This window comes from Elephas maximus, chromosome 1 (assembly GCF_024166365.1).
Source record: "Elephas maximus indicus isolate mEleMax1 chromosome 1, mEleMax1 primary haplotype, whole genome shotgun sequence".
Lineage (NCBI taxonomy): Eukaryota > Metazoa > Chordata > Mammalia > Proboscidea > Elephantidae > Elephas > Elephas maximus.
The window spans coordinates 99,061,709-99,089,263 of NC_064819.1; the positions used below are offsets into that span (position 1 = coordinate 99,061,709).

Below are 27,555 nucleotides of genomic sequence, written 5' to 3' on the forward strand. Positions count from 1 at the left end.
AGACCTCCAGGTCGGGGCCAGATGAGGATTTGCCCCCATCCCCGCCGTCTACGGAAACCCTGGCGGCTAGTGGTTAACAGCTAGGCTACTAACCAGAAGGTCGGCAGTTCAAATCCACCAGGTGCTCCTTGGAAAGCCTACCGGACAGTGCTACTATGTCTGATAGGGTCACTATATGTCGGGATCCACTGGACAGGAACGGGTTTGATTTTCGGTTTCAGGTCTACACCACCCAATCCTGACGCCTCCCGTCCTCTCACCTCCCACAGCTCTTCACCTGTTTCCCTGAACACTTGACACCTCCTCCATTCTGTAGACACTTCTGTAGTCCTGATCTGTGACCCCCGTGCTGCCCCCTGGAAATCCAAGGGAAGGAAAATCAGATTTCTCTCCTCCACTCAGGGAGGTGAAATTCTAGCGAAAGTGCCACATAAAAACCAAACACACAAGACATTATACAGGAGTGAGAACTGTCAGAAAAGGAAAAGTGTGGCCTTCTGTACAGAGAATAATGGTGTGATCTAGATTGCCTTAGGGTGCCAGAGAAGGAAGGACACTCTGAAAAGTGACATTTAAGATGATGTTAGGGATTCAATTGTGTCCCCCCAAATATGTGTTGTAAATCCTAATGAGTTTTCTTGGTTATGATAATGACTCAGTATGACTGTAGGGTGTGTCTTAAGTCAATCCCTTCTGAGACATAAAAAGAGCAGACTGAACAACAAGCACACATGGGGGAAGAGAAATGCCAAGCCACATTTAGATCTCCCAAAAGAGAAATTCAAAGACACAAGAACTTCCCTCCAGGGCCAACAGAGACAGAAACCCTTCCCCAAGAGTCAGCAACCAGATTTCAGATGTCTAGTCCCCTAAATGGAAAAAAAAAAAAAAAAAAAGTTTTTTTTTTTTTTTTAGTCCCCTAAATGGAAACCCTAGTGGCACAGTGGTCAAGAGCTATGGCCGCCAACGAAAAGGTTGGTAGCTTGAATCCACCAGGTGCTCCTCGGAAACCCTATGGGGCAGTTCTACTCTGTCCTACAGGGTCGCTATGTCACAGTCGACTGGATAGCAACAGGTTTGGTTTTTTGGGAGTCTCCTAAACTGTGAAAAAACAGATTTCTGTTTGTTAAAGCCACCCGCTTGTGGTATGTCTGTTATACCAGCACTAGATAACCAAGACAGATGACGTGAAATACTCAGCTGATGTGAGCTAGGGGAAGAGTGGGGCCCGTGTGGAGTTTGGGCTAAAAAAGGAGGTACATTGCAGGTAAAGGTAATACCATGTCCAAAACCTCGAAAGAATCAATGAACTTCTTCAAGAAACCAGAAGAAAAGACCTCACTGAAGCACAGAGAGTGAAGGGAAAGGGACAGAAAAGACCCGGCTGGAGAAATCACATGGAGCCAGGTACTTAAAAGCCTTGTAGGTGATGCTAGGATTGTGGATTTATATCAAATGTAATAGGAACTGAGAAACTATCATTTTGACCACGTTAATACCATGATCTAAGACAGGTACCCTATTCCTCATCTACATTTCAAAATCCAAAAATTTCTGAAAACAAAAAGAAAAAAACATTTTTTAACTTTGGTGCCAAAACGCATTTGGCAAATCTGACCCGATGAGATAAGGGGTGAAATGTGTGTCAGAGCTCTCTCTGATGTGCCATACATGCTTCTGTACATTCTTCTGGGTTTTGTTTTTAAGTTCAATTGACTATGAACTGTGAAACTGTCAAAAAAAAAAAAAGTTAAAGAATAACCTCGCAGTTTAAAATGATAAAAATAAAATGACAAGTCAGACGTTAAAGTATAGAATATAGAATCACTGCAGGCCTTTGAGGCATTAGAGTTAAAAATACTTGTGGCAGTCACCCCCATGGATGACTTAACAACATAAAGGCAAGTTGTTGAAAGTTAGCAGAGATAATGATGACCAAGAACTCATGAAATATTGAAAACCATTGCATAAGGCAGAAAAAAAGTTAAAACCTTGAACTTGCTTTGACTGAATAAATGCAACTACAAAGTGGTAAATTTTCTGAAGTTTTGGCAGGAAAACAAAATAAACCATGAAAAAGTGAGTTGGGAGGTGTGTGTATGTATAACCTACGAGCCTAGAACTTTCAGAAGCAGCACAGTGTAAGCCAGTGTGTGTAACTCTATTGACATTTTGGACTGAATAATTCCTCGTTGTGGAGGGCTCTCCTATGCATTGTGGATGTGCAGCAGCATCCCTGGTCTCACCCACTAGATACCGATAGCATCTTCAGTTGTGACAAAGAAAATCTCTCCAGACATTGCCAAGTGCCTCCTGAGTGACAAATTGTCCCTGGGTAAGACTCACTGGTGAAAACCATCTGAAAAGTCTGTGGTGAAGAAGTCCATGTTCATTATGAAGTAGATGAAAATTACTTGGAAAATTGTGCCAAATTACATCTGATAAAAACCTTAGTGGAGAACAAATTTATTTTGCTTAAAGAAAAGATCTGTACTGCGACTAGATTCTTAAAGAAACAGAAAATTCATGATGTCTAAGGAGAGAGTAGAAAAAGCTCCAATGGATTCTCACAGCAGGTGTGCTAACACTCACGTTCTCCCCAAACACAGTGAGCAGTGCTCAGTGTCACTGAATTGTCCATGCAGAGACTGTGACATGGGTGCACGTTTTGTGGTGTATCTTTTCACCACAATGAAAACAAAAAAGGGGGCAATCAATGGAAAAAGCCACAATCCGGGATGTCTGAAAGGTCTAAGTATTTTACTTGGGCTTTAATTTTCAAATAGGAAAACATGGAGAACCAGAGATCTGATTTGTGTCTGGTTTATTAATCACTTTCCAGCAGTGGCTTAAGTTCAGTATACCAAAAAAACCAAACCCGCTGCCATCGAGTCTATTGAAATGGGAGAAAAGTATAAAATTGTATTGTCTGTGTACAACTGCTCCACACACACTCCTTCCTGAACTTTGTGTGAAAAGTAAACTTTATGGCTTTTAATTTCTCCCACTGACACATCGGTATTGAAGCCTGCGTCAGAGGACTCTTTTGTCCCACGAAGAAAGCTGCTGCCGTTGAGTCAATTACAACTTATAGTGGCTCTATAGGACAGTACAGAACTGCCCCATAGGGTTCCCAAGGCTGTAATCTTTATGGAAGGAGCCCTGGTTGCACAATGGTTAAGTGATAAGCTGCTAATCAAAAGGCTGGCAGTTTGAACCCTCCAGTCTCCATGGGAGATAATACCTGGCGACGATCTCTTCCCATACAGATTTCAGCCTAGGAAACCCTTTGGGGCAGTTCTACAGTGTCATATAGGGTCGCTATGAATCTGAATTGACTCAGCGGCACACAACAACAACAATTATGGAAGTAGATTGCCACATCTATCTCCTGCACAGCCCTTGGTGGGTTTGAACCGCTGACCTTTAGGCTAGCAGCCCAGGGCTATAAACAGTTTTTAAGCTCTGTATTGCTGCAGTTTACAGATGTCAAGGAATCTAAAACTTTCCAGAAAAAGTCAATTGCTGGTGCTTGTTAAGACGCTAAAATTAAGAAATCAACCTTTACAAATGTTTGCCACAGACTTTGAGCTGTCCTGAGTTTGCAAATGAGCTAACAGATGACAGTTTGAAAAACTGTCATATCACTAAGGAGAAGAAACTGATATCAAACTTCAATATATGATGGACGTTCATCAGGGAAAAGTTTCAATAAGTCAGAGGACGCTGCCATCAAAATTACTGAGCACTGACAATGAGGCCCCTGCTGGGCATCCCTGGGGTGACAGGAGCATGGCAGTGGTGACATGGAGAGCTCAGGTGGAAAGGCCCCCAAAGGTGATATGGTGAGAACAGGGGATCAGTTAATTAACAGCCTTGAACAAGTGCATTCGCTACAGAGCCTGAGAGTGTCGCAGCTTCCTCAGTGAGGGAGACGCTGCTGACACAGAGCTGCAATGCTGCTGCAAGGAGTCTTTAAAATGACAGTCTAGGGAGTGCTGCTTCATCCTTTGTGAATTTCATTCCTGGAAAAAATGAATTGTCCAACCCAACTTGATGATGAAGAGAATAATGACCCTGATTTACCTACCACTCTGAGATCCTCAAGTAACAGGATGTAATAAGTGTGGATATGTATTAGCTTAATATTTAGCTTAACGCAAGTCATATGTAAGTTGGAAGCATTACTAAATATTTTCTCTAAGAAAAACATATTGGAATATTTATTCTATATTTACCTATTTCATTTGCTTTTTCTTATTATGAAAATCATCTCCAATACTACATAGTGCTATTCTTCCATAAGCCTGAATATTCAGAGGTTTGGGTGTAGAAATTTTGATGTGTTTGGTTATAGGTTACTTCTCTTTATACCAGTGAAGATGTTTGTAATTAATTGGGAAAGTTAAGTTTTAAAATCCAAAATTCTAATTTCCACAGGACATCTGGCTCTAAGAATTTCAGAATGAAATTCTAGGTCTGTATATATTTTCAGACATCACTGACAACACAGTAGAAAGTGAAATGGATATGGACAAAGGCAAGAGTGGAAGAAAAGAGACGAGTTTGGAGGCTTCTAGAATAATCCAGGCACGAGATGACAGCGGCCTGAACAATGGCAGTAGACGGGTACCTAGAGGTGGTGGGCAGACTTGAGAGTTATTTTGGATGTCACATTCATGGATATGTGGATGGAGAGAAAAATCAGCTTGCACTGAATTAAGAGTACAATGCTTTAGGAATTATTTCCAATGCTTTACATACATCGCCTCTATTAATCCTCAGAACAACTCCATGAAGGGGATATTATTTTCCTCATTTTACAATTGAAGCAACAAAACCCCTGAGGGGCTAAATGACTTGCCCATAGTCAAATATTTCATGGCAGGTGAAGCAAGGATTAGAACTCCAGAAATCTGGCTCCGGCATCCTAGCACTTCACCAGGACGTGATTCTAACTTCCTGCAAGTCCTCAATTACATGTTCTACCACAGCTTCTGTGCCTGTGTCCTTAGGAAAGATTGACAGTGACCTTATTATTCCAAATTCAATAGATGGTTCTCAATCATCATTTCAATTTCTCAGCAACTTTCAACACTGGCCACCACATATTCTAAACTTACCAAACTTTTGAAATACTTAGACTTTTTCACTTCCTGTTTTTCATCCCAGGTTCTCATAACCATAATGCAGTCAGTACACAGGCGTCACACAGGAACTCTGCTAATTTCACTCTACACACCCATATCTGAATTTTCAACCCTTCCATTTATACCTCTTGTACTCAGTAACTGTAAAATGTTACTATGCTTTATGCTGACAGAGACCAGATTTGTTTTGCTCATCATCCTGTCCTCTTCACCTAGGGGCAACAATTTGTGTATTTTAGGTCACTAATAGTAAATGTTTGTTGTGAGAATTACTGATTTTGTGCCCAACCAGTCAACATTGCATACAAAGATACTCCTGTGCTTCCTCGCTATTGGCCAAACATCTCTGGTTCTCAGTTCCTCCCAACTTCTCTTCAAACCAAAAAAAAAACCAAACCCAGCGCTATCGAATGATGGCGAACTTCTCTTCAAGCCCTTTTATTCTTATATTTTAAGTCCGGCTGACTCTCTGATCCCAGTCCTTTCTTGAGGCCACCTACTCAAAAGATTCATCTTTAATCCTGAGTTCACTTCTTAACCCCTACTCTCTCTTCAAGCACTTCAGTCTCCAACCTAAATATACCACTCAATCTGCCAGTGTCAAGCACACCAAACCCAGTGCTCACTTCTCTGTCATGTTCTCACCTCAGCCATTTCTTAGTGGTATCCACCAGAGCTGACCGCTCCCCCCTTCTTGTAACCAATTTCCTTTCCTTGGCTTCTGTACATCATCACATTCTCTTAGTTTTCCTCCAACAAACATCACAGGTTCTCCTTCTCAGTGTCCCGGGCTGACTCATTCTTCTTAGGTCAACTTTTAATGTGAAGATGCCTCTGTGTTTGGCCTTGGACCCTCTTCTTGTTTTCTCTCCATGTTGTCTCTCCCTATGTGACCTCCTTCACTTTCTTGCATTTAATACAATCTATGTATTGATGACACCACCTTGTATATCTCTAGCCCTGGACTCTCTCTAAGTTCAAGACTCATATTTAACTGACCTCTTGATAATTTCTCATGAATGTCAAAATGACATATCAAACCTCACTTAAACGAAACTTTTATTTATAGCCTCCCACTTCAAATCATTTCCTCTCTTGATGTTCCCTGGCTCAATAAAGGGCACCAACATCCACCTAGTTATTCAAGACAAAATCCTTAGAGATAAATTTGATTTTCTGCTTTTCCTCACTACTTACATTTTATTCACCCATAAGTCATCCCAAATATATCCTAAAATTGTTCATGTTTCTGTCTTTCTCACTAGAGCACTAAATGAAGCCACAAGCAAGACTTCTCTGTCGAATTCTACAATGTTCCTTAACTGTTTACTTGCCTCCATTTGTGAACCCTACAATCCATTCTACATATAGTAGCTAAAACATATATATATTTCTTACCATGGCTGTCAGGGCCTTAAATAATTTGACTCTTGACTCCTTCTCCAACCTCACTGAATGCCACTGCCCACCTTGCTCACTGTGCTCGGTCACTGTAGCCTTCTTTCTCACCTTTAAACACAGCAAACATCCTACCTCATCTAGACCTTTCCCCTGTAGTCCCTCTCCCTGGAGCACTTGTCCCTTAGATCTTCACATGGCTGCCTTCTTCTCATCATTCATGTCTCGGCCTGACGTGACTTTCCCAGGAAGAATTCCCTGTTCACTCATTGTAGAAAGAATTTGGGATCCATATGATAGAGATAGAAAATCACTGAAGAAAATGTCACAATTTTTTTTTAAGAACTTGACTTCACATAGCCTGGACACAGTGACAAAGTTAACTCCCTACTCATCCCACCCCATAAGAGCTACCAGCCAACATGTTCACTTACGTCGGGTGTCCCTGGACAAAGCCGGAGGAGGACTCAGCATCATCAGTGTCAGAGTCAGAGCTGCCATCCAGGTGTCCCTGGGGAACCACAAGCACACCATGCTCGAGAAAAGGAGAGCACAGGGTAAGAGAGGAACAGGCAAGTCCCCTCAAGGAGACCTGTGACCCTCCTCCACTCACATCCCAAAGAACTCATTGTATTGCCTCTGGATTGGGTAGCCTCGGCATTGATAACCAATCAGGATTCGAGATAAACAGCATCATCAGTTGCTGGTCAGCTACTTAGTATGAAGGTCCTCTTCTGAAGCTTGGACTTTCCTTCATTCAGAGGGTCTTTTCAAGTTAGTACTTTAAAGATTTGATCCAACTACATCTAAAGCCTTTTAATTGACCCCTGCTGTGAGGCAGCCTATGCTGGTCAGTGATGTGTACACAAAAGTTTAAGCCCTTTACAAGCCTTCATCTCTCCTATGGTTGGAGAAGGAACTGTTTGGACAAGCATATGTGTGTGTGTTTAAGAGGAGAGGTGGTGGAGGAAAGATGACTGCAGGTTAGGAGACCTTTAATGTTTAATCTTGATCAACATTGTGCTGTAGATTTGGGAAAATTCACTTTTCACAGGAGAAATAAAGACATGGTGATTTTTTTCAGGAATCTCAATACTGGAAAATGGTGTGATTCTTGGAGCCCTTAGGAGCCCCCTCAAGAAGCAGCATTCCCTGGTAACTGAGGAGCTGACACAATTCTAGTTTTTGATTGGAGAGTATAGTCTGTACCTCCTTAGAGACAGGGATGCCTCTGATTAACAAAAGGAAATTGAAAGTTACTCCATAGTTTAACGTGCGTGAAAAGATTTTTCATGTTTTTCTCCTGATACTGTCACTGTTTAGAGGTACCTCCAGAATACATGGGAGGCAATCTATGTGGAATGGACGGTCTTGAAGGCACCTTTGCACAGCACTGAACCTAATAATGTAATAAGGTAAATGGTTCAAATTAAAGGCTGCAAGGGGCTGAGAGATCAATAAAGGACTCAGGGTCAGCCTTTGGCACAAGAAGCCTGCCTTAGAATAATTAATATTTGTGTGGGAAAGCGTTCAGTCCCTTGCTCTCAGCTCCCATTATGATTTTCTCCCTTACCTGGGGATATTTTTCTGAATTGACTCTCTTCCCTTGCTTAATCCTAGGGAATGAGATAAGGAGACTTTGCTAGTTAATACCTCATAGAACAGTCAGGAAATAGAAAACTGTGGAAAAACTAGGAACAGCATCCTTTGATATAATTTGAAACACATCATTCGACTTTTAGGTAACTATTAAAGACATCAAAATAAATGCAACATCTCTGATTCAGAATAAACTTTAGAGAACAACTACCACATCTAAAGTTCTGCAGTAATTCACATCTACCACACTTCTGACAAGCAGTCTTTCTTTGTGTGACTTAATTAATATTCTAGTGACAAGATACTCAATAATCTACAATAAAAGCTGATTAAACTTTATTGAGCAATTTCTGGGTATTTTAATTTCTACTGAGGATTGTACTGAGAGCTTTTTATGCATCATATTTTTATTTAATTCTCACTTGAGTTGAGTACCCTTTTTATCCCTGCAGATGAAAAGAAAAAAATGATGGAGATTAAACAAGTTTTGAAAAGATACAAGGCTAATAAATGGTACATTCCAGGTTGAATCAAGTTATACGTGACTCCAAACTCCACGAGCTCAGTCATTACACCACCTGCGTTCAATGTCTGAAGGCATAAGTGTCTCTTATATTTAAAATATTTTTATCACCTTAATTCATAGATTTGACTAGTCAGTAAGGCTATTCCTTTTAATGAACGGCAGCATTTTCTATCATTTAGGGGAGCTTCTTCAAAAAAAAAAAAATTTTTTTTTTCTTCATAGCAATTCTACTTTCTTTAAAAGATTCCCCGTATCACCATTCTTACTCTTCTCTAGAAATGACAAAATTTGAACTTATGTAGTGACATCCATAGTCTCTTTGTTATTAAAGGTTAACAGTGACCTCAACATTCTCAAATCCGGCCTGTTGTTCTCAATCATTATTTCAGCTTTCTCACCACAATGCAGTGCAACACCTCAAGCGCAGTTTGACCATCTCAGAATTGAATAGAAATAGCATCTCATTTTGGAGAAGTATATTTCTATGAATATGGATGGTTCAAAATATCCTGCAGAGATTGCATAGAGGCCACAACTATCCCTGTATTAGAGAAGAAACTGTGTCTCTAGACTCCAAGGATAATTCAGGATTGTTGGCAAGGGTGTAGATGCAACCGGTGGATATTACATTTCATTTCACAAGCAGAAAGCTGTAATATGTGCTCATTGTAATGTGTGATGATCTGGGAAAGCGAAGCTAAAGTTCACCTTAGTGTTATAGATCACAATGGGATGGAAAAGAAAAGTGACTCTATAACAAGAACATGCTGAAATATAGTTAAAGAGAACTCTAACAAAATTTGTTCCTATGAATTTGACACACAATTTACAAACCATTTGAATTTATTTTGAAAAAGAAAGGGACACCGATTATGATCTAAATTCTGTATGTTGTATACCTTTATAAGTAATTAAAATGTGCTCATTTCAAAATTATATCTCATATGCTTTTCAATATATATTCAAAGTAAACATAGCTTAGTAACACATTATAGTAACTATCAGCAAACTATCCATCCCAGTGGTGATCTCCAGGCTGAACTTTTTCAATGGAAGTGAGAGGAGAAGCTCTCCTGCTCCACTCTGCCTGTGTATGAGAGGTGTCATTTAAGGGTTTATTTCTGAGGAGAAGGCAGTTAAATTCTGTCCTGGAGGAAAGTGGTTCTCAGTACAGAAGTTCTACAGTCTCTGATCTCGATACACGAGACTGTAGGTTTGCAGTTATGGGAGGTAAGTCCCAATACATTTGGGGACAAATAAGTAAAATCAGAAACATAAACTTTCCACTGAAAAGAGGCAGAATGAATTTTGTATTATTAGAAATTCTGAGTCCAGTAAGTTGTCATACAATGGGACTCACTTTTAGTAAACCTGAAGGGTTGCAGTAAATATTGGAAAGTGGGCTGTTTTAGATATCAGTAAGGCACAACTAGCATAGAAAGTCTGTCACTTGTCCCGGTAGGATATTCTCAGGAGTTTTCAGGTCAACGTGAAGTGAGAAGCAGGCCACTAGTCCCTATGTTTAAGAAAAAAAAAAAAAATGAATAATAAGAAATGGATAAACAAGCCGATTTCTTCTTTCCATGGAAAAATCATCTTCTTCGACAGAAGACTGTGCCATGTGACAGGCTTGGTACGGACATTTCCAGTGGTAGCTCAGTGATGTCTTCCATCAGTGTCTAAGTCAGGTGACAGGGCTTCTGCCATTGTGAATGTCATTCTTTGACTCAATTTGTCATTGTTTTATAATAATTTACCACAGTGTTTTTCTTTCACACCAGAAAGTTTGCCATACAGTAGTCATACAGAGAGCAACTAGAATCCTCATATACCTGCCCGTTCACATTGTATGTAGGAAGAGTTTGTTTTTTTCTCTTTGCTCTAGAGTTTGGGTTCATTGTGCTATGACAAGGTGTCTGCCTCTTTATCCAGCACAGAACAGACTATTATTTTTCAAAATCCACTTTGGTTTTCCTCTAGGCCACAATCTACTAATTCCAGGTGGTTTCGGCAATGAAGAAGTTGATCGATCTGTTGAGCCGTACCAACTTCTTTACCATCTATTTTGTAGGGCTCCTAGTAAAGTGTATACCTGGAATGCTATTTGTTTTCTCCAAAACAAATAATAAAATCATTTAGGACTATTTTGTTGAGAGTTCACCCTTGTAGATGAAAAACCTTCTACCCATCCTCCAAACCCAAACTACCTAAATGAAATCAACTTGAATATTTATAAAAGGTTCCCCAAAGGGGAGAAGACTTGTCTGGAGAAGTCCTTCGACATGTTGTGCCTGTCAAGCAAATCAACTTCTTCAATATTGTAGAACCATTTTACGAAACTTGAAGCATACCAGTCTCATTAATTTTTGCTAGCATTCCTATTTTTATTCTATGTACATTTCCATAAGTTTACACAAACAAGATAAAGGAGCAAAACTTGATGGTACTACGCAGCCATCTAGAGATGCTCAAAATGGTCTGTGTGCAAAAGAATAACGTATTAGTCTCTAAAGTTCAAAATTGGAGGCCTGACCTTAAAAAAAAGTGCTACTAGAGTTGTCTGGTCAGATGTTAAGACAAAAATAAAGGTTCCAGTTAACTAAAAAAAAAAAAATATATATATATATATATATATATATATCTCCAAACCATGGCTCCATTATTAACCAAAGGGAAAATAGGTTCTAAAAACCACAGCAGAGTATCTATTAGACATTTTAAGCTTCTGAAGAAGTGAGGAATCCTTACTGCTTTTAAATTTTGAAAGCTATGAAAAATACAAAAGCACAACAAGGGTCAGTGCAAGAATTAAAAGACTTTGGCGAACGCAATAACTTCTGCCACCTAGGGAAAATGTATAGTAGTTGGTTTATTTTCCTTCCAGAGGAAATGTTAAACCGTGAAGTGTTTTAACTGCCAACATTTCCCTCTGTGTTGTTGCCAACTTGTGATCTCTTTTATCTTGTCCATAGTCTTCACACCTACAGGCATGTAACTTCAGACCATCAAGCTCAAACTCCTTGTTATGCTCCTGTAGGTGCCATTCACTAGTGTGTTCATGTAGAAAGGTTTTTTTATTTTTGATGAAAATGCACACAACAAAACATACACCCATCCCACAATTCCTACACGTGCAGCTCAATGAAAATGGGTTACATTCTTCACATTCTGTCACTATTCTCACTATCTCTACCCAGATGGCTTCACCACCAATAACTTACACTAGCTGCCTGCAAGGTTCTCATCTGTGTTTCAGAGTTTCTCTTGTCAATTTGATCTCATACAGATAATTCTTTAAAAGAGTTCAATGATCAAAGAAGGCATTCTTTATTAATGGAGCTGAAAAGTTGTTTAGTTTAAAGATGACTTTGTGGGATAGTTTTGGTTCATGGTTTAAAGATTATTTCTGTGCAATGGATTAAATAGAAGAAACAGGCTTCTAAAAGTATCTCAATTATTAAGACCTTGGCTGCTAACCAAAAGGTTGGCAGTTTGAATCCACCAGCTGCTCCTTAGAAACCCTATGGGGCAGTTCTACCCTGTCCTTTATTTAGGGTTGCTATGAGTCAGAATCACTTGATGGTAAATTCTTTTTTTATTATTATTATTTTTAAGTTTAAAAACGAGTCACTATCATGCTCAAGAATTTAACTGCCAAATGAGTTGAAAAATTCCAAATGAGCTAAAGAATGGTCAGGCAGGCCATGAAGATGTTGGGAGAAATTGGAGGCATGCAGGAATCTTTGCACAATCTTGGCACATCACTGCATAATATCACCTATAAAGTCTCAGCATAAACTGCTTGGGAAGGTGAGGAGATATGCTCAGCCTCTCCACAGGCTTCCTAAACCAAGAGTCTCAGGACAGTTGTGAATGTGTATAACTTTCCTAAGGTGTGAGATTTCCTCCCAGAGAAATCAGGAGACTTGGCATGATTCAGGCTGATAACATGGGACCAAGGCTGAGGATCTTCTCTGTATATTGAGCGGCAAGAGTTGCAATTAAACCCAGCTGGAAACTGGGAAGAATCCCATAATTGATGCCTAAATAGTCTACAAAGTGTGCAGTCACATCGTTCTTAAAATGCCAAACAACTTATATCTCAGTGACCCTATGATCCTTGTGCAGACATGCACTGAATTCACTGGAAAGCAGGCTGCTGTCAGTGTGTCCATAGGATGCCTATTAGTGGTCTCTGCACAGGTTCAACAGCGAGTAAACATCATCGTGCCATATACCCTGATCAGAAAAATGAAAAATATCCTTGGTAGGAACACAATTACTCTTAACTATGTCTTGGTATTGTCTCCAAACCCACCAAAATAAAACAAAAGTCTCTAAACCTGAGCAAACACAGACAGACAGACAGACACACACACACACACACAGACCATTGCCATCAAGTTGATTCTGACTCATAGCTACCCTATACGACAGAGTAGAACTGCCCCATAGGGTTTCCAAGGAGCGGCTGTGGATTCAAAGTGTTGACCTTTTGGTTAGCAGACAAGCTTTTCACCACTGCGTCACCGGGGCTCCCTAAGCTTGATAGTAGAGTACTAACGAAGGGTTCACTAGATTATGAAGCATTTTGAAACAAGAAATCTTTGAGTAAGTGCCTAACGAGGCATCACTGGTTCCCAGGTTCTACGGAAAATTCTGAAACCGACAGTTGTCTTTCAGCAACATCTTCAATTCATTTTGCCAGAAAACCTGTATATCAATCAAGAATTTCTGGAGAGCATATATTTTGATAATGTTTATGGTATAAAGCTGGCTAAAGGTAACTGTGTCACAAAAGACTTCTGGTCTTTTCACCTTAGAAGATGGGGAAAAGTTGAAATAAAGCTCCTAAACTCCACATCTATTTTGGTACCATTCTTCATTATAGAGATACAAGAAAGATGTTTACCTGTGTTTTATTGATTATGCAAAGATATTTGATTATGTGAATTATAAAAAACTTATAGATAACATTGTGAAGAATTGGAATACCAGAACCCTGGACTTTGCTCATGGAAACATAGACTAAGAGGTAGTCTTTTAAACACAATTTGGGAATACTGCATGGTTTAAAATCAAGAAAGGTGTACATCAGCGTTGTATCCTTTCAACATTCTTATTCAATCTCTATGCTGAGCAAATAATCTCAGAAGCTGGAGTAAAGACAAACTTGGCATGAAGATTGGAGGAAAACTCATTAACAACCTGTGTTATGCAGGTGACATAACCTTGCTTGCTAAAAGTGGAGACTTCTTGAAGCCGTTACTGATAAAGACTACAACCTTCGGTACAGAGTACACCTCAATAAGAACAAAGCAAAAATCCTCACAACTAAACCAATAAACAACACCATAAGAAACAGAGAAAACACTGAAGTTGTCAAGAATTTCATTTTACTTGGATCCACAATCAACACCCACGGAAGCAGCAGCCAAGAAATCAAACCAGGAATTGCATTGGCAAATCTGCTGCAAAAGACATCTTTAAGGTGTGAAAAAGCAAAGATTTCACTTAGAGGACTAAGGTATGCCTGACACAAGCCATGGTATTTTCAACTGCCTCATGTGCATGTGAAAGCTGGAAGATGAATAAGGAAGACCAAGGAAGTATTGATGCATTTGAATTATGGTGTTCTCAAAGGGTATTGAATATGCCGTGGACTACCAGAAGAACAAGCAAATCTGCCTTGGAAGAAGTACAGCTGGAATGCTCCTAAGAAGGGAGAACAGCAAGTCCTTGTCTCACATTCTTTGGACATATTATCTGGAAGGACCAGTCCCTGGAGAAGGACATCATGCTCGGTAAAGTCGAGGGATCCCAGAAGAAGAGGAAGAACCTTAACAAGATAGATTGACAGAATGGCTGCAACAATGGGCTCAAATCTAGCAAGGATTGTAGGATGGTGCAGGACCAGGCAGTGTTTCACTCTGTTGTACATACAATCACTACGAGTTGGAACTGACTTGAAAGCACAATAACAACACCAATAATCATAACACCATCCCTCAAGCAGGTGCTATCGTCCATCTCAATGGCCTAAAAAGTTTTCCGTCTAGATACACCCAGGAACATGCAGCAACCATTGGATGGAGGATGTAGAATTTCCCTGAGGTGAAAATGGTAACCATAAGTTGGTAATAAGTCAATTGGCCCTCTAGTAAAACTTAGCCTGTACCGCACCCAGCCAGCCAGCCCGATGCCAGTGAAAGATACTGGAAGAAGTTGAAGAATGCTTCATGAGCACTGATGATGCTGCCTACCTCTTCTGGAAATAGTTTCCAGAACTGATGAATCATCAGTTTACATATTCAACAAGCAAAAAATACCCCAATCGGTATAAATAAAAAGGAAAACATCCCAGCTATATTACAGTGTAACCATAGAACACCTAAGACAAAGAGAATATCTTAAAAGCAGCCAGAGGTGGGTTATTCCAACTGCTAACTTCTCAGAAGCAATGATGGGAGTCAGAAACAGCTCAGTGATATGTTCAATGTGCTGAATAAAAATAACTGCGAATCTGGGATCCCCTCAATACTGAGAAAAACATTTTCAGATGAATAAAAAGCCAGATCATTTGGCAACAAAAATTTTTACTAAACAGAATTCTAAAGGATGTACTTCAGACAGAAGGAAAATGACCCGAGATAGAAACTCTGAGATGAAATGAGGAATGAAGAACACAGAGAGTGGTGAATATGTGGTCATTCCAAATTGTATCAACTGTATAAGACAATAATAATATTGTCTGATAAAGCTTAAAAATAATACATAACTTTATCACCCACATAGTAATATATAAATTTAGAGGAAAGAATAAGCTCTTAGATGAAAACAAGAAGATAGATTATGAGGATTCTATGATCTTCATGTTATCTAATATTTGGGAAAGATAATGATTCAGTTTGGACATAATTATGTATGTTGTCATTTCTAGTTGTTGTTGTTAGCTATTGTTGACTCAGTTCCAACTCAGAACATTCCCATGCACAGCAGAACAAAACACCACCTAGTCCTACACCATCCTCACTATTGTTGCTATGCTTGAGCCCATTGTAGCAGCCACTGTGTCAATCCATCTCACTCTTTTTCACTGACCTTCTACTTTACCAAGGATGATGTCCTTCTCCAGGGACTGGTCCATCCTGATAACATGTTCAAAGTATGTGAGACCAAGTTCTCATCAATCTCCTTTCTTAGGAGCATTTCTGGCTAAAAAGAAAAAAAAAAAAAAAAAAATTACACCCAAGAAAACCTTCTGCTGCAGTTCCACTCTGTAACACATGGAGTCTTGATGAGTCAGAATCAACTTGAGGACAATGGGTTTGGTTTTGGTTTGCTCACTGAGAAACCCCTAGTAACAAACTTCTTGATTAAGACTGTTGGGTTGCCTGGCTTGGTCTGGGGACCTCGTGACTCCCCTTCTCTTCTCACAAACCTGTGCCCTTTGCCCTCATGTCATATCCCTCACCAGAAGGAGAACCAAGATTCTAAGTCCATCTTTCCCACAGGGAGAGAATGGACTGCCAACCTGCATAAGTGCATTGGAGAATTAAGTGCTATTTGTGAGCCTTCAGGAAGCCCTGCTGTGTTGTGGTTGGTCGTTTTGGCTGAGTGTAGGTCTGCCCTGTGTATGAGGTGAGGCTGATGTCGGGGAGCAGGCCCTTAGTCATCATGCCCAGCGCGTCCACTCTCCACTCTAGGCTGCTCCAGAAGAAACTTGGATAACTTTAAGCTATGTTTGGACTGTGATATGCAGAAAGCAGAGCTTACTCAAACACTTCCATGGCTGTGAATCTCGAGGGCCTACTACTGTATAAGGGCTGCTCTGCTGTTATATTCCTTCTGGGAGATAATAAACTGGCTTTTCAGTTGGTGATCTTGGTTAATGTGTATCAACCCACCAAGACCTGACTACTACTGCACAAATTAATAAACCTAGAAAGCTAGGACCTGAGCCCTGCTCACACGGTGACATCTCCACTGTCAGAAAGTTGTTTCTCAAAGACTTGTCGTTTTCTCTCCCCAGTTGGACCCTTCTCTCCTGCTCCCTTCGGCTTATGCTAACTGGTGCCTCAACCCTGCTTGTGGACAGGGGCAATATTCAAAAAGAATTACCACCCTGTTTTGTGCCCATGGGAAGTCCTGCCTTAAGAGCCTGGGTGACCTGGGGTAGGATGTTGGAGGACTCTGACAGCCTCCAGTTGGAGACTGTTAGCAGCCTTTACAGTTAGCCCTTCAGTTGCTGGATTGTGAGAAGGTTTGGAAGGTCCTGGCACACTTAGTCCTCATATCCTAGTCATTACATGATAGGGAGCCAAGATTCTAACCCAAGTAGCTCCAAAATTCCAGCCCAGGAGGTCCCAGAATCTAGTCCCCCACCTCTAGTCCCCCGCCATTGCTTCCCCAGGGGTCTGGAGCTGAGGACATGGTAAGCATACTAAAAGGGTTAGCTACTACTATTGTGTTGTGTAAGTTGTTCTTGAGTCCATTAAACTCATGGCAAGCCCACATGTGGAGGTCCTTCACCTCTGGGTACTAACCTTTTTGCTTTTCCTTTCACATTGCCCTTCTGACTGCTGTTCTTGGCCACCACTGTTGTCACCTCCTCCTCCTCCTCTTCTACCTTCTTAGGCTTTTCTTCTGGGCCTTCGGAGGTACCAGGACATGGGTGGGGACGGCGGGATACAAGCCTGTTGATCTCTTACCCTGGTGGAGCACTTCATGGCTTACAAAGAACTTTCAACTCCCGTGTGTCACTTGGAGCCTTCCCACAACCGCAGGGGGTCAGGCCTGTATTATTATTTTCAGAGCCTCAGAAACATTAAGACACCTGCTCACAGCTATTGAAGTGGGTATCAAGGTGTCCTCAAAGCTTCTGACTTTAGATCCCACAGTTTTTACCCTGCACAGCACCACATGATGTGTGGGTCCCCCAGATCCCCACCCCCAGGACTGCTTCACCATGTCAGGGCACCAGAGGTTAACGCCACCCCCTTTCTACTTCTAAGCCTTCTGTGCTTGGCCACCTTCCCTGACCATAAACATGGCTACCCGGATCTTCTTCCTCACTCTAGCTGGGCTCACCGAGGAGTCCTCGTCAGCCTCACCATGCCCTGCATGTATGGATGGGAAAGGGTCACAATTCCCCACATCCAGGGTCCCCTGTTCCTCCATGGACCAGGCTCACCTTCCTTCTTTGTCTTCCTCATATTGGTCCCTTCTGCTGCTGAAGCCCTCTTCTTCTTAATTTGAAGAGGTTTTGGCATGGGGACAGGACTCCCCAGGTCCCCTGGAAATGGGTGGTGGTCGGTAGAAAAAGAGACCTATTGGAGCTGAAGCCCACCTTCCAACCCACTCATCCTTCCTGCAATTCCCAGGGAGGCTGAAGGCCTCAGTTTGTCTTGGCCCCTATACACCCCCCAGCCCTCTGACCAAGTGGGAAAAAAAAAAATCCATTGCCACTGAGTTGATTCTGACTCACAGGGAACTTACAGGATAGAGTACAACTACCCCATAGGGTTCCTAAAGCTGGTGGATTTGATGTGCCAAGCTCTTAATCACTGTGCCACCAGGGCTCCATGTCTCTACAGTCCTCTTCAAGCTATGAGGGATTGTCAAGGGTCATTTTGCTGCATGTGATTATCGATTATGGACAGTTAATACAATTTGTGAGCTGCCTTCGGAAGCTAAATTCCACATAAGACACTACTCCCTGGATATCATCTCAGCTGAATCCCAGTGGCCCTGGGGATGAGCAGGGACTGTGAACACCATGTCATGTCAGGCAAGTGTCTTTGACAGAAGTCCAACATAAATGCAGCATAAGCTCAAATGGGAATTGACAACAATAAGAGAAATAAAAAAAAAAAAAATTTTTTTTAAATAGCCCGCTCAAAAAGTGGACACAGAACTACAACAGATAGTTCACCAAAAAGGATATTCGAATGTCCAAAAAGCACATAAAATGATGCTCAACATCATTAGCTATTGCTGTTGTGTGCTGTTGAGTCAATTCTGACTCATAGTAAAACAACCTGACAGAGTAGAACTGCCCCATAGGGTTTTCTAGGCTGAAATCTTTATGAGAGAAGACCATCAGGTCTTTTCTTCCAGACAATGGCTGGTGTATTTGAACTGCTTACCTTTTGCTTAGCAGCTGAGCTCTTAACCATTGTACCACCAGGGTCCTTAAGGCTCCTTAACCCCCCATCGCTGTTACATCTATTCTGAGTCACAGTGACCCTATAGGACAGAGTAGAACTGCCCCATAGGGTTTCCAAGGAGCAGCTGGTGGATTGCAAATGCTGACCTTTTGGGACGCAGCCAAACACTTAACTACTGTACCACCAGGGCTCTACTAGGGCTCCTCAGGAAATACAAATCAAAACCACAATGAATTATCACCTCACCTCCATTAGAATGGCAGTGATCACAGAAACAGAAATCAGAAAATGGTGGTGAGGTTATGTAGAAACTGGAACCCCAATCCATACAGCGGATTTGTAAAATGCTGCAGTCCCTTTGGAAAATAGGTTGGCGGTTCCTCAAAAAGTTGAACACAGAATTACCGTATGACTCAGCAATCCCATTCCTAGGTATATACCGAGAGGAAGTAAAGGAAGGAATGCAAAACAGAAACCTGTGCACCAATGTTCATTACAGCACTTTTTGAATAGTCAAATTGTGGAAACCCCAGAAATATCCACCAACAGCAGAATGGGTGGGCAAAATGTGGTGTATATATTCTGTAGCCATAAACAAAAATGAAGTTGTGATGCATGCCACAACATGAATGAACCTTGAAAACATTATGCTAACTGAAATAAGTCCGTCTCAAAAGGACAAATATTGCATCATCTCACTTATATGAAATAAGCAAATTTATAGAACCCAAAGATTATTAATAGTTAGCAGAGGCATGTGTGGGGGAGAAAGGGGAGTTTTTGTTTGGGGGAGGCTTTGAATCTGTGTTAGTGGTGGTGAGACGTTTTGGATTAGGATAGAGGTAATGGTGGCACAACCTGAGACATACAATCAGTGTCACTGAATTGTCAATTCAGAAGTTGTTGTGTTGGCTGATGATCTGGTGGGTATGTTTTCACCACAAAAAAGGGAAGGAGGGAATTGCTTGGCCTCATACTGGGATGTCTGGGTGCACTGTCACCTTCAGGAATGGGTACACACAGGGGTTCAAAAGGTGTTCTCTGGTCTCTCTCTCTCTCAAGTTCCCCAACAGGGATCACTTGTCTTCCCTTGACTTAAACGGTTCCTGCCCAGAGGAGGGGATACTCTCATTGGCCAGCTCGAATCATGTGCCTATGCTGGGCGGGGCTTTCTTTGATTGATACCCCCACCCTGGGAGAATGGTAGTTCTAAATAGGAACAGAGGAATTCCCCACTTCAGATCAACTGACAGGAGTCCACGCAGGGAGCTATTGATAGAGCCAGGAGTAATAATAACAGCAGCAGTAGTTGTAACATTTATTAAGTGCTTGCTGTGTTCTGGCCATTGTTCTAAGCGTTTTGTACATAGTTCATATGTATGTTTAATACAACAGTCTTATGGGGTAGATGCTTCTTTCATCCCTATTTTATATATGAGGAAATTTCACAGAGAGGTGTAGTCACTTGCCCAAGGCCACACAGCCGATACACGGCAGGACCCTAGGCTCCCACATCCATGACCCCAGTCAGGGGCGGTGCTGGTTGGCTGTGGAGCACATCCTAGCCCACCATACTTCATGCAGGAAACCCAGGTCTCCTGGTGCAGGCTGAGTCTGGGGCAGCAGGACAGCGGCCCATAGTGAGGGCAGAGCCCCAGGAGCGGGAACAGGAAGGTCGAGTTGGGGGCAGTGGTTCTCAGCCTGGCTGCACAGTAGAATCCCTCCTGAGCTTTACAGAGTCTTGATGCCCAGGCCACGACCCAGATCAATTAAAGCAGAACTTCTGGGGTGGTGCCCAGGCCTCAGTATGCTTTAAAGCTCCCCAGGTAAATTCAGCATCTAGACAAGGTGAGGGGCTACTAGTTCAGAGGCCTGTGACTTAGTAGAAGGAGCTGTGGGTTAATATTGGCCTGGGTTTGAGCTGTGTGGCTTTGTATCAGTCACTTAACTTCTCTGAGCCTCAATTTCCCCATCTGCGGAAAGGTATAGTAAGTTCCCTTACTTTACAAAGGAGTTGAGAGGGCCCAATAAGGTGATGTCTATAAGGCCCTGATCCCAGAGCTGGCACACATCCTGACAATGAAAGAGGAGGTGAAGCCAACTAGGCCCTGGCCACAGGCTCAGGTCTGAGCAGGGCCACCACGGAGGCAGAGCGGCCATCACTGGAATGGACTCTCTGGCTGCTTGGAGTCCTGCAGGAGCCCTGGTGGTGCAGAGGATATAGCGCTCATCTGTTAACCAAAAGCTCAGCAGTTCCAACTCACCAGCTACTCCATGGAAGAAATACGTGCCAGTCTGCTTCCATAAAGATTTCAGCCTTGGAAACCCTATGGGGTAGTTCTATGCTCTCCTGTAGGGTCAGTATGGGTCAGAATCAGCTCGACGGCAATGGGTTTGGTTTGGGGAGTCCTGTATGGGCAAGGCTGCCTGGTGCCCCATCCCAGCCCCTTCTGACTTGAACTTTTTTCAAGGGACTTGACATTTCTGAAGGGGGCTTGCGATGGGCAGACGATTGGGGCAGGGGTAAGTGGCCCTGTGACTGTAGGATCACAATGACGTACACTCACCACAAGATGACGAGAACCCCACTCACCTGGGGAGGACACCAGCCAGGCCTAAGGCGAATACAAGTTATTTGGGAATAATATAAAGATTTAACAAGGACTTTTTTTCCCCTCAGTACTTGGTATATGCTAAGTTCTTTACATTATTTCATTTCATTTCTTGCAACAGTCCTGTGGTGGGCACCATCAGCCTCCTTTAGAAGGTGAAGAAATGGAGGTGGTGCAGCTAGTAAGTGGCAGCACTGGATTTGAACCCAGTCAGCCTGACGCCAGACTCCTGGTGGGCAGTGGTTTAAGCGCTCGGCTGCTAACGAAAAGGTCTTCTGTTGGCACCTGCCACCCGCTCAACACTACAGGGGAGACAGATGTGGCAGGATGTGGCAGTCAGCTTCCCTAAAGTTTTTCAGCCTTGAGAACCCTACGAAGCACTTCTACTCTGTCCTGCAAGGTCTCTCTGAGTCAGAATCGATGCACCTCAGTGGGTTTGGTTTCTTCTCAGTTTGGCTCCAGATTAGTGTCTTAACTCCTGAGGTCACAGAAGGTCAAAGCTGCAAGGCCCTGTGGAAATCCAGTCCTGTGGTTCCTAAAGCTGTCTGACTCTACAAATCACCTGAGGCTCTTTTAAGGAGAATTCCAAATTCCCAGTCCCCAGGTCAGGCACAAAATCAGAATCTCCCAGGAAAAGAGACTTCTGAATATATGTGGTTAAAAGAGTCCCCGTTTCGGAAACATGGATCTGCTCCCAGAGCCAGAAGGTGACTGGCCTAAGGTCACAGAGCTAATCCCTCCAGTCTCTTAATACCCTCTGATCAAGAAGCCAGGCCCCAAAAGAAAGATGAGACAGTGCCTGCCCAGCCCTGGAGGGTGGTAGCAGCAGGGAGGGAGATGTGTCTTTCTTCATCTTTTCACTGACTTTGTGAATACATATTGTGTGGATTTGATTAACATTGCCAATTTCCCCCCACAACAGAATGATACTAATAATTTATGAATATACTTTTCCCCAGTACCTGTACTCAATTTAGGTTTTATTATTTTACTTGTTTTTTTCTACTGAATTTTTTTTTAATTTGATGGGTGTTTAAGTTTGTATTCAAATTTATTAGATCACAGTCGTTGCTATGTTTGAGCCCATTGTTGCAGCCACTGTGTCAATCCACCACATTGAGGGTCTTCATCTTTTTCTCTGCCCTCTACTTTACCAAGCATGATGTCCTTCTCCAGGGACTGGTCCCTCCTGATAACATGTCCAAAATAACTGAGACAAAGTCTTGCCATCCTTGCTTCTAATGAGCATTCTGGCTGTACTTCATCCAAGACAGATTTGTTGTTCTTCTGGCAGTCCATGGTGTATTCAATATTCTTCGCCAACACCATAGTTCAAAGGTGTCAGTTCTTCTTCAGCTTCATTATTCAGCTATCACAGACATGTGAGGCGATTGAAAACACCATGGCCTGAGTCAGGTGCATCTTTGTCCTCAAAGTAAGATTTCTGCTCTTTACACTTTAAAGAAGCCTTTTGCCTCAGATTTCCCCAAGGTAATACATCATTTGATTTCTTGACTGCCTCTTCCATGGGCATTGATTGTGGATCAAGTAAAATGAAATCCTTGACAACTTCACTCTTTTCTCTGTGTATCATGATGTTGCTTATCAGTCTGGTTGTCAGGGTTTTTTTTTTTTTTTTGCTTATATGTTGAGATGTAATCCACACTAAAGGCTGAAATCTTTGCTCTTCATCAGTAAGTGCTTCAAGTCTTCTTTGTTTTCAGCAAGCAAGGTTGTGTCCTCTGGGTCATGCAGGTTGTTAATGAGTCTTCCTCCAATCCTGATGCCGCATTCTTCTTCATAGAGCCCAGCTTCTCTGATTACTCGCTCAGCATACAGACTGAATATGTATAGTGAAAAACACAAGTCTAACACATACCTTTCTTGGTTTTAAACCATGCAGTATCCCCTTTTTGTGTTTAAATGACTGCCTCTTGGTCTATGCACAGGTTCTACATGTACACAGTTAAGAGTTCTGAAATTTCCATTCTTCACAATGTTATCCATAATTTGTTATGACTCAAACAGTATAAAGCCTTTCCACTCCCAATTTATTATACCAAATAAAACAAATTCATGTTTACTGTTCTAGTAATTAGTAAAACTACTAGGTCTATTTTTGAGGAAGAGAAAATAGCTCCTCTTTGAGCTTTTACCTGATTGTTCCTGTTTATTCAGCATAAGCTTTGTTCTCCTGCCTCACTGGCAGAGGAAGAGAGAAATTCCAGGTTCTCAAATGGAGGCTCTTGAGGTACAACTAGTTGCCATCAAGTTGATTCTGGCTCCTAGTGACCCTATAGGATACTTTACAGAACCAACTGCCACATCTTTCTCCCACGGAACAACTGATGGGTTTGAACTGCCGACCTTGCAATTAGCAGCCAAAAGATCAACCACGATTAACCACTGCACCACCAGGGCTCCTTGGTCTCAAGGTGGAGGGATGGAATTGGTACCTGCTTATGTAAAAACCGCTCTTCATTTCAGACTCATATCTTTTTGCTGTGCCCCCTACTGGTCCTCCAGTGGCTGTGCCCATGTAACTCTAGGGTCACTCCCCTTGTGATGGGTCGAAAAGGGTTAGGAGAGGCTGGGCACAGACTTCTCCCTTCCCTGGCCCACCAAAAAGAGCCCCGTAATTGCTGGTCCAATTTCTCCTCGACCCCTCCTCCCTACCTAAAGAAGGCTGAGTTTCCCGTGCAGGACAAGTGGCCAGGTTGAGCTGGGTGTGGAAGAGGAGAGTTTTCTTGCTGGGAGATGGAGACTGAAATGAGAGGATCAGAGCAGCTTCGGGGTAAGAGGGAGAAAAAGAGGAAAAGACTCGAAATTTTAATTAGTTTGCCTGTGAACTATGTATGTTGTTGTTGTTGTTAGGTGCCATCAAGTCAGTTCCGACTCAGAGCGACCCTAGGCACAAAGGAACAAAACACTGCTCGGTCCTGCGCCATCCTTACAATCGTCGTTATGCTTGAGCCCATTGTTGCACCCATTGTGTCAGTCCACCTCCTTGAGGGTCTTCCTCTTTTCTGCTGACCCTGTACTTTACCAAGCACGATGGCCTTCTCCAGGGACTGATCCCTCCTGACAACATGTCCAAAGTATGTAAGACGCAGTCTCGCCATCCTTGCTTCTAAGGAGCATTCTGTTTGTACTTCTTCCAAGACATATTTGTTCTTTTGGCAGTCCATGGTATATTCAATATTCTTCACCAGCACCACAGTTCAAAGGCGTCAATAATTTATTGTCCGGCTTTCACAAGCATATGATACACCTGAAAATACCATGGCTTGGGTCAGGCACACCTTAATCTGCAAGGTGACATTTTTGCTTTTCAACACTTTAAAGAGAGGTCCTTTGCAGCAGACTTGGCAATGCAATGTGTCTTTTGATTTCTCGACTGCTGCTTCCGTGGCTGTTGATTATGGATCCAAGTAAAATGAAATCCTTGACAACTTCAATCTTTCCTTCATTTAATATGATGTTGCTTATTTGTCCAGTTGTGAGGATTTTTGTTTTCTTTATGTTGAGGTGTAATCCAGACTGAAGGCTGTGGTCTTTGATCTTCATCAGTAAGTGCTTCAAGTCCTCTTCACTTTCAGCAAGCAAGGCTGTGTCATCTGTATAACAAGGTTGTTATGGATTCTTCCTCCAGTCCTGATGCCCCATTCTTCTTCATATAGTCCAGCTTCCCAGATGGTTTGCTAAGCATACAGATTGAATCGGTATGGTGAAAGGATACAAACCTGACACACACCTTTCCTGACTTTAAACCACTCAGTATCCCCTTGTTTTGTCGGAGCAACTGCCTCTTGATCTATGTACAGGTTCCTCATGAGCACAATTAAGTCTTCTGGAATTCCCATTCTTTTCAATGTTATCCATAATTTGTTATAATCTACACAGTCGAGCGCCTTTGTAGTGTCAATAAAACATAGGTAATATCCTTCAGGCATTCTCTGCTTTCAGCCAGGATCCATCTGACATCAGCAATCATATCTCTGGTTCCACGTCCTCTTCTGAATCCAGCCTGAATTTCTGACAGTTCCCTGTCAATATACTGCTGCAGCCACTTTTGAAAGACCTTCACCAAAATTTGGCTTGCGGGTGATACTAATGATGTTGTTGGATAAGTTCCACATTTGGTTGGACCACCTTTCTTGGGAATAGGCATAAATATGGATCTCTTCCAGTCAGTTGGCCAGGAAGCTGTCTTCCATATTTCTGGGCATAGACGAGTCAGCACCTCCAGTGCTGCATCCCTTTGTTGAAACATCTCAGTTGATATTCTGTCCAATCCTGGAGCCTTGTTTTTCACCAGTGCCTTCAGTGGACTTCTTCCTTAAGTAGCATCAGTTCCTGATCATATGCTACCTCTTGAAATGGTTGAAAGTCGACCTATTCTTTTTCGTATAATGACTCTGTGTATTCCTTCCATCTTGTTTTGATGCTTCCTGCACTGTTTAATATTTTCCGCCATAGAATCCTTCACTATTGCAACTGGGGGGAGGGCTCATCTTCCGGCACTATATCAGACAATGTTCCACCGCTATTCATAAGGTTTTCGCTGGCTAACTCTTTTCAGAAGTAGACTGCTGGGTCCTTCTTCCTAGTCTGTCTTAGTCTGGAAGCTCAGCTGAAACCTGTCCTCCATGGGTGACCCTGCTGGTATTTGAATACCGGTGACATTGCTTCCAGCATCACAGCAACACGCAAGCCCCCACAACACAACCAACTGACAGACAAGTGCGGGTGAACTATGTGTAAGAATGTCTTTAAAGTCCTTTGTGTGACATGAGTAAAGAGTGAAAGTCTTTTTTAATTAGTTTATTGAGCAACATTTCTGGAATCAGATACTATTCTTAGACTGAATCACATGGGACTGAGCTTTATTAGGCTACACTCATTAATGTAGACTTGGGCATGTGGCTCTAGACTCGCTAACACCCTGGTGTCTTCCCTGATATCCTTGCTACACAATGCCGTGGTCACACCCTGCATGCTCTCATCACCTGAAACTGCTCCACCTGAGATGACAACTCCGGCATCCTACTCTCTGATAACAGTCTCCGCCCTCTGGGCCTTACACACTAACCTACACAACACTTTCCTTTCACTCCATTGAGGCTTCCAGCCCATCAGTCTCAATTCTTCTACCCAAGCATCTTTCCCTCTTTCTTTTGGTAGGGGAACCCATGTTTTCCTTTAGGGTTTATTCATTTGTTCCCCGCTTGGCTAATCCTTGTGATTCTATTTCAGCTGACTCCACCCTCCCCAACTCCAGGGCCAGGGCCAGCCCCATGACCCACATCTGGACAGTCATGGTATTTCAAGCCTCTGGCCACAGCAATTGGTCAGGGATGGGTGGGGCTCCAGCGAGAGCCAACCCTACAACTGTTGCTGAGACTCCAGAGAAGGAGACGTTTTCTTTCTGCTCAGGTGACTCACCAGAGGGACATATGCCTGACCTCACTGGGGCCTGTCCTGGGAGGATTGCCTGCTGGATGAGAAAAGCTGAGCATAGAGACAAAGAGAGACAGATTCCTAATGATCTTGATGTAGCACCTGGATCCAGCCATTCCTGAAACTATTCTCTAGATTTATCGAATACATGACTCACTCTGAGATATGCGAGTCTGGGTTGGCTTCTGTTGTTTGAAATTGACGTGACGCATATAGTGTCCCCCTACAGCACTAGACAAGGGTTCACCAAACATGGTTGTTCAACACAGTCACGTGGAAAGATTTTTTTCCCTTAAAATCTTTATGTGAAATATAACACATACAGAACAAAATGTGTACAACTTAATGCATTATTATAAAGCAATCTCTCCTGTAATCCTATCTAGGTCAAGAAAGAGAACATTGTCGGGCTCCAAAAGCCCCCCACCTGCTCCTTTCCTGGCACAAGCCCCGAACCCCCTTTAAAGGGAACCACCACTCTGACATTTATTGTAGTCACTTCCTTGATTTTCTAGATACTTTCAACCTAAGTGTGCTTCCCTGAACACTATGGTTTAATTTTGTCTGCTATGGAGTTTTAGAAGTCCTGTGGTACAGCAGTGAAGCACTCAGCTGCTAACCAAGAAGTCAGAGGTTTGAAG

At 42.3% G+C, this 27,555-nt stretch overlaps 2 protein-coding genes and 1 pseudogene across 6 annotated transcripts in view; all 3 read right to left on the reverse strand.

Annotated features, from left to right (window-relative positions):
• LOC126081476 (DLA class II histocompatibility antigen, DR-1 beta chain-like) overlaps positions 1 to 7,125 on the reverse strand; it is a 221,657-nt gene extending 214,532 nt beyond the window's left edge. For 3 of the 4 annotated variants that reach the window (XM_049893603.1, XM_049893420.1, XM_049893503.1), the window contains exon 1: positions 6,983 to 7,125. In XM_049893603.1, coding sequence (XP_049749560.1) covers positions 6,983 to 7,082 — 100 coding nt within the window. In that variant the 5' untranslated portion in view covers positions 7,083 to 7,125. The remainder of the gene's footprint in view (positions 1 to 6,982) is intronic. The other variant, XM_049893552.1, reaches the window with a different exon arrangement.
• LOC126081159 (HLA class II histocompatibility antigen, DRB1 beta chain-like) overlaps positions 1 to 27,555 on the reverse strand; it is a 288,700-nt gene that overhangs the window by 130,263 nt on the left and 130,882 nt on the right. The gene's annotated exons all lie outside the window — the stretch shown is intronic.
• The window catches only part of LOC126081386 (DLA class II histocompatibility antigen, DR-1 beta chain-like), a 199,109-nt pseudogene that overhangs the window by 130,263 nt on the left and 41,291 nt on the right, over positions 1 to 27,555 (reverse strand).